Source organism: Zingiber officinale, chromosome 5B (assembly GCF_018446385.1).
Source record: "Zingiber officinale cultivar Zhangliang chromosome 5B, Zo_v1.1, whole genome shotgun sequence".
NCBI classification, from domain to species: Eukaryota; Viridiplantae; Streptophyta; class Magnoliopsida; order Zingiberales; family Zingiberaceae; genus Zingiber; species Zingiber officinale.
In genome coordinates, this window is record NC_055995.1 from 140280391 (window position 1) to 140286920 (window position 6530).

The 6530-nt window shown below is 41.0% G+C and overlaps 1 protein-coding gene across 1 annotated transcript; it reads right to left on the minus strand.

Annotated features, from left to right (window-relative positions):
• Positions 1 to 2262: 2262 nt before the first annotated feature.
• Positions 2263 to 6245, minus strand: LOC121987947 (valine--tRNA ligase, chloroplastic/mitochondrial 2-like). The gene is made up of 7 exons (XM_042541650.1): positions 5988 to 6245; positions 5799 to 5883; positions 4509 to 4635; positions 4100 to 4183; positions 3906 to 4000; positions 3603 to 3694; positions 2263 to 3041 (listed from the first exon to the last, which is right to left on the minus strand). The coding sequence occupies exons 1-7, from the start codon at positions 6127 to 6129 to the stop codon at positions 2932 to 2934; spliced, it is 735 nt and encodes a 244-aa protein (XP_042397584.1). The 5' UTR covers positions 6130 to 6245; the 3' UTR covers positions 2263 to 2931.
• Between the last annotated feature and the right edge of the window lie 285 nt (positions 6246 to 6530).

Below are 6530 nucleotides of genomic sequence, written 5' to 3' on the forward strand. Positions count from 1 at the left end.
TTTCAGATTTTTGTGCTTGGAGGAATCTGGTTTCTTGTACTTGGTCTTTGTCTTCTCCTTTTGCTTGCTCTTCAATTTTGGGCAATCATCCTTGATGTGCCCTTCTTCATTGCAATTGTAGCACCGGACTGTCCTTCCTTTTTGATGACGCTTACTTGACTGCGATCTAAACTTGTTAAATTTAAAAAACTTATTAAAGCGCCTTACCATTAACGCAGCTTCGTTTTCGTCGATTGACCCTTCGGAGTCGAGATCGTCCTTTTCAGCTCGTAGGGCAATGTTGAGGTTCGACTTCTCTACTGGTTTTTCTGCAAGTCGAGACTCGTGAAGTTCGAAAGTTGAAAACAAGTTTTCTAAACTACGTACCTCAAAATCCTTAGAGATGTAGTAAGCATCTACTAAGGACACCCATTCTGAAGTTCTTGGGAAGGCATTGAGCGCGTATCGGATGGAATCCCGGTTGGTTACTTCTTCTCCAAGGTTCGATAGTTGTGTTATCAGCTCCTTGATTATTGCTTGGAGTTGCGCTACCTTCTCGCCGTTGTTCATCCGGATGTTTATTAGTTGTGTCCGGAGGATATCGCGCCGCGCCAGCTTCGCTTCAGAGGTACCTTCGTGAAGCTCCAGGAATTTCTCCCAGAGATCCTTCGCTGAATTGTAGCTTCCGATTCAGCTTACCTCCTGAGGTGGCAGAACGCTGAGGAGGTGGAATTCAGCTTTTCCGTTGGCGACGAAGTCGGCTTGCTCCTTCTTACTCCACGTGTTTTCTTCTTTGTCTTTAGGAGCTGCAAAACCATATTTCATAGTAATTAAAATATCAAAATCTGTTTTAAAGAATACCTCCATTTTTCGCTTCCATGTAGCGAAATCTCCGTCGAACTTCGGGGGATGAATGTTCGTGCCGACCATTGTTCTGATCTTTGTGCTTCAGACAGCGGTTAGTCCTTCTGAGGCTGTCAGGCTCTGATACCACTTGTATGTGCAGCGGGGACTAGCAAGAGGGGGGTGAATTGCCTGCAAATAAAAATTATACCCTCCTCAAAGCTTTCCAACTCTTAAAATAAAGCAACAATATAAAATCAACTACAGAAATAAAAGGAGACAGAAATTAACCTGGTTACAACCAAGTTGGTTGTTAATCCAGGGCAGTAAGAAAAGCGCAGTAAGAAAAACTCCTTCTCAGAAGGCGGAGAAGCCTTTTACACTTTGACAGCACAGTAGTTGCTTAAACAGAGATTACTAGAGTTGCTACTTCGTTCGTATTCGTTGTTCTTCAATAGCTACCCGAGACCCCTTTTATATAGGGGTTCTAGAGCCTATCTGTTAACCTGATCTTCGGGATCAGGTTTGACTCGAGAGGGATCAGTCGACCGATCCCCAAGTTCGGTCGACCGAACCTGCTGTACCTGCCCATCTTTCCGTCCAAGTGCAGTCTCTGTGGATCGAGCTCAGGTTCGGTCGACCGATCATTGTGTTCGGTCGACCGATCGGCCAACGGTCTTCCTCTGCGCTGGCCCGATCAAAACGCTCGACTGAGTCTCTGGATAAACGTTGGTTCGGTCGACCGATCAAGGGGTTCGGTCGACCGAACCGTTGACGTCGACTGGCTGACGTGTCACCGCGGTTGGTCTTTCGAGGATTGGGGTTCGGTCGACCGAACCGTTGACAAGTCAACTCCAGTTGACTTGCTCCGGTTCGGCTCCTTGGGTGATTGCGGCCATCCGGAATAGGGCTCACCCGAACCCAGTTCCCGGCCTTCTCCTCGAGGAGTCTTCCGTCCGGCTTCTCGTCCCTCAAACGTCGCGCACGTTCTTCTCGCTCCACCGGAGTACTCTTCCGCAGCTTTCTCGTCCTTCGGACGCACCGAGCCCGTCGACTCCCTTCCCGTGCCGTCCTTCTCGCTAGCTGCATCTTCCGCTCGACTTCCTGCACTCCTAAGTTCCTACACACTCAGACACAGGGTTCAGACAAAACGCAGGACCTAACTAACTTGGTTGATCACATCAAAACTACCACGGGGTCCAACACACTCTAGCTCTTCCGCTGCTCCGATCGCCTCGGTGATTTCGGCCAACCGAAATAAGGCTCACCCGAAGCCAATTTCGACCTTCTCCTTGAGCAGGCTTCCGCTCCGGCCTCTCGTCCCTCGAACGTCGCACATGTCCTTCTCGTCCACCGGCGTACTCTTCCGCAGAATCTCGTCCCTCGGACACGCCGAGCTCGTCGGCTCTCTCCCGTGTCGTCCTTCTCACTAGCCGCGTCTTCCGCTCGACTTCCTGTGCTCCTAAGCTTATACACACTTAGACACAGGGATCAGAACATAACAAGACCTGACCTAACTTGGTTGATCACACCAAAACAACCTTGGGGTTCCAACAGGAAGGAACCAAAAACTAGGGAGTAGGCCGGATAGAGAGGGAAAGTTTAGGGCACTGTGATAATGGAGATATTAGAGATAAAATAGGGGAGCATGAAAGTGAGAGGGCGCAGCTTCATCACATAAAATCAGTGACCTTCCCATAACGTGATTGAGAGAAAATTGCAACTCTAGGAGAAAACTTACTTTGCTACTAAGTTGAGAGAGCAAATGTCATATTGTGCTTAAAAAAAGATAACTATTACACTAAAAATATAAAAGCATATATAATACAATAATATCCAAATTCCAAAGATTAAATACTTCACATGGGTCCAAGCTTAAAATCATATAACTATTTTCGCTTCAATAACTCTCAACAACCATTAAATTAACAAATAAAACAACTTAGCGACTTCATTAATCATGACATTGCAATCGCATTCTACTTATACCCCAATAGACCAACAAAAGTATAACGATTCCCAAAAAGTATTAAAGAAGTTTGGATTCTGTAGTAAGTATTCATTTATGATCACAAATAACAAACTTACATGAAACTTCGTATTAACAATTTAGTAAAGAAATTCTAAAACAATGATAAAAGTATAGTCCATTAGTTCTGTAATACCTTGATAAATGAGTTCTTTCTCGTGAAGCTTTACAAATGCCTCAACAACGGCCCCTGGAAGCATTCAGAAAATTTAATCACAAAATCAGAGATGGATCATGTCAAAATTTTCCAGAACCAGCTTTAACGTTGGTCTTGTACAAAACTTTGCTTGAACATGATGATCATATGGATATATGGCCTTTCAACATTCATACATTACATACAAAAAGAAAAATATTTACTAGATTATCAATAATAAGTAGATAATTTATAACTACACGACAAAAATTGCAATAAGAAAATTCTCTCCTTTAGATTAAAGCACATTTCTTGGGGATTTTAGCTTCTCTATTAGAAGTGACAGACAATCATCCTTTTATAAAATAAAATATTGATATAAACTTTCTTTTCTGTGAACTCCTCATCTCTTCCTCTTTGTTCATTGTTATTGTATTGCTCAGGTTCCTTTTCCCCTTGATATGAGGAAAATGATGCAGACATAGAAGGCTGTAGGGCATTGCATGCGGTCATAAAGAACAAGCTCAAGGATCATGAGATTCAATGCATATATTAAGTAAAACAGGGTTTGGAGCCCTATGCATCAACAAAAAAAAGGAGATATGTTTGACGTACGACTTAGTTGCTCATCAAGAGTAAAATGTTCCCTGGTCCAATCACATGATGCACCCAACCTTCTTATCTGGCTAGTTATTGTTCCACCATACCTATAAGTAACAAAACAAATTAAAGCAATCTCAACTTGAAGAGAGCTAATGCAATGAAGTAGAAATTTATATTGGAAGTGATGGCTAAGTTATTCAATTGGCTTATGAGTATACAGAAATATATAAAGTACATAAATTTAGTTGAGTATCATATATATTACATAACAAAAGCGTAAGTTCACTTCCAATACAGAAGCAGTCATAAACTCACTTCTCTTTCCACTCCCACACTCTTTTTGTAAACTCCTCTCTACTCAGTTCAGACCTTTTGATGCCTTCAGATGCAAGCAGTTTTTCCACCACCAACTAAAAGATAGTAACACAGAAGCACTTGCTAAGCACTAGACAAAAGGAAATAGTTCATGCTCAAGTTGCCTAGTGTCACAGGATATATGGAGGACTTACCTGAGTTGCTATGCCAGCATGATCTGTACCCGGAATCCAAAGTGTAGGCCTACCTTTCATGCGGTTATATCTAACCATTATGTCCTAGTATAAGAAACATTCATATGAAAGATCAAATTTAACCAATAATTTCAGCCGTAGAAATCTTTGGAAAAACTTGTTATTTTCTGGAAATTTCAGTCATAAAAGTTTCAAGTCGGCACCTTGTGGCAAGATGTGTAATGGGAGAAATAAAATGACGAAAATTAATATATGAATATCATACATTAAAAGTGAATATGATATCTTTCTACCAAGATGTAATATCAAGACATCTTGGAGTAAAAGGTCATTACTGGCTGCTATTTAGCCAGAATAAAAGGTGATTTGACTATTAAATACTCCAATAAACTTATCTAAGTTTTCTAACCTCAAGAGTGACGAACATTGCATGCCCCATATGTAGCGATCCAGTCACATTTGGAGGTGGCATTGGAATTACAAAAGGATCTCCTCTCCTGTCAAAGCTGGGTTTGAAGAACCCTTGAGCCTCCCACCTAAAAATATTAGACTAAGTCATCCAAGAGAAATGTTTGGTTGATTCATGGATGTACAACATACAGAACGTGATCTAAAAAGATAGAAATAAAACAAAAAATCCAATGAAGTACGAAGTTTGGCCGTTTGATTGGTGTCACGGTATAAAGTTTGGACTTGTAAATGAAACTAAAAAAATGGCATGTCAATAACCAGAGTCATGACTAGAATTATTTACTATTTTGTTTACACGGCATAAGAATCTAATGCAGTTTGTATCCAATTTATCAAAATATGAGAAATATTTTTTACAATGCTTGCTAACATCTAAAAAATGTAACTCTTCTCTTCTCATGTTGGAAGCTCAAGAAGATGAAAGTTTTAAGGTATGCATGTGATAAGAAATATAATTCAAAAATAACAAATAAATATGGTTGTTAGTGCTTGTTAGAGGTATCCATCTCTTAGTAAATAGTACAAGTTTGATAGAGAACTTACATCAGTGGGACCCATATACACCGCACTGTAATATTATTGGGGAGAACGTTGAACAAATTAATAGATGTTAACAAAGAAATTCAAAAAACTATACAAGCTAGTAACCTTCCCTTGGTAGGTTATAACATACTAAGCAAGTGTGCAATCATGCACATAAAAAAACGGCACACAATAGCAGAAAAACTAGGATGCATAGTTTGTAAGTACTACTAAATACAATTGTGTCATCATATTTTTCATAACAATACAAACATTTCTACAAAAGATCCAAGCCCCCAAAATAAATATGCAATTGAATTGTGTGCATAGGTGAGTAGCTTGTTCACTGTATATAAGGATACATATATGGTTACAAGTTGTACAGCTTCCATGAAACAAACCAATCAATTGACAAAATCAAGATTTGTCGAAAGAAACTATAACCGTAAGACATGTCTCAAAAGCTTCATAAAAAAGTTAACACTGGTAGGCAGCAAAGAAGATCAATTCTCAATTTGCTCATCTAGAAATACCTAAAATTTTGTCTCCCCTAAACCCAAGGAGCATTAGTTCTAGCTATTGCATAACAGTAGAAAGTAAAACAACCTCACTATCTTCTCTGTGGCCTCCTAGAAGTGAACCTAGCAGAACTTGGAACTCGCAGAAACTTGTAGAACCTAAAGTGGAGCAATGCATCAAAAATTACCAGCTGTAGATGCGTTCCTCCGATGCAAAATCAAATGACTTCGCTACTTCCGGAGAAGTAAAAACCTCGTTCTCTGTCGCCATTACTGACCACGATAGCCAACAAAGCAATCAAGAGCTAAAAATGCCGAAGAAGAAACTCCCAGTAGATTAACTAACATAGCCATCCAACAAAACGGCGCGAGCGTACCCGATAAGAACTTCCGATTGGGACGACAGAGGTTCCATCTGCGAGGTCTGGCGCCAAATCGGCGGGCGGAAGGAGAGAAGAGCACGGGGTTAATCAGGTAGATAGACCGAGACGACAGCAGAGATGGCGAAGAGAACGCCATTGAATCGATGGAGCGCGGACTGGGGTGGTCGACGAGACACGACGATATAATTTATCTAATAAACCCTAGTAAGGCGACTAGGCGAGGAGAGGAGGGGTTCATCGAGGAACACTGCTCTGCTGTCGGAGCAAAATCATGCGATGCCTAATTTACTCGAAGACACAGAACACGTGTGCCTCAGTGCGGCAGTAATGACGTCGTCTGAGAATTATCTCGCATAGTTATCGGACTCGGTTCCTGTCCCTGTCTGGGACAATACGCGTGGTCCGGAGTAGCACAAGCAGCGGTTCGGATAACTAATTTGAGGTGGCTTTAATGCGACTAAAATTTAAGTATTTTAAAATCATTCTCACTACTTTTATAATGCCAAAATTAAAATGCATCCACTGGATGGTTAGTTA

What these genes read in the sequence shown, in the direction of transcription:
- LOC121987947 (XM_042541650.1), bottom strand. Translation starts at nt 6,129, where the DNA reads ATGGCGTTCTCTTCGCCATCTCTGCTGTCGTCTCGGTCTATCTACCTG. An exon ending in CAATCGGAAGTTCTTATCGG is followed by an intron (nt 5,884 to 5,987) that starts GTACGCTCGCGC and finishes TATCGTGGTCAG; the next exon opens with TAATGGCGACAGAGAACGAG. An exon ending in TCTTGATGAGCAACTAAGTC is followed by an intron (nt 3,042 to 3,602) that starts GTACGTCAAACA and finishes GAATGCTTCCAG; the next exon opens with GGGCCGTTGTTGAGGCATTT.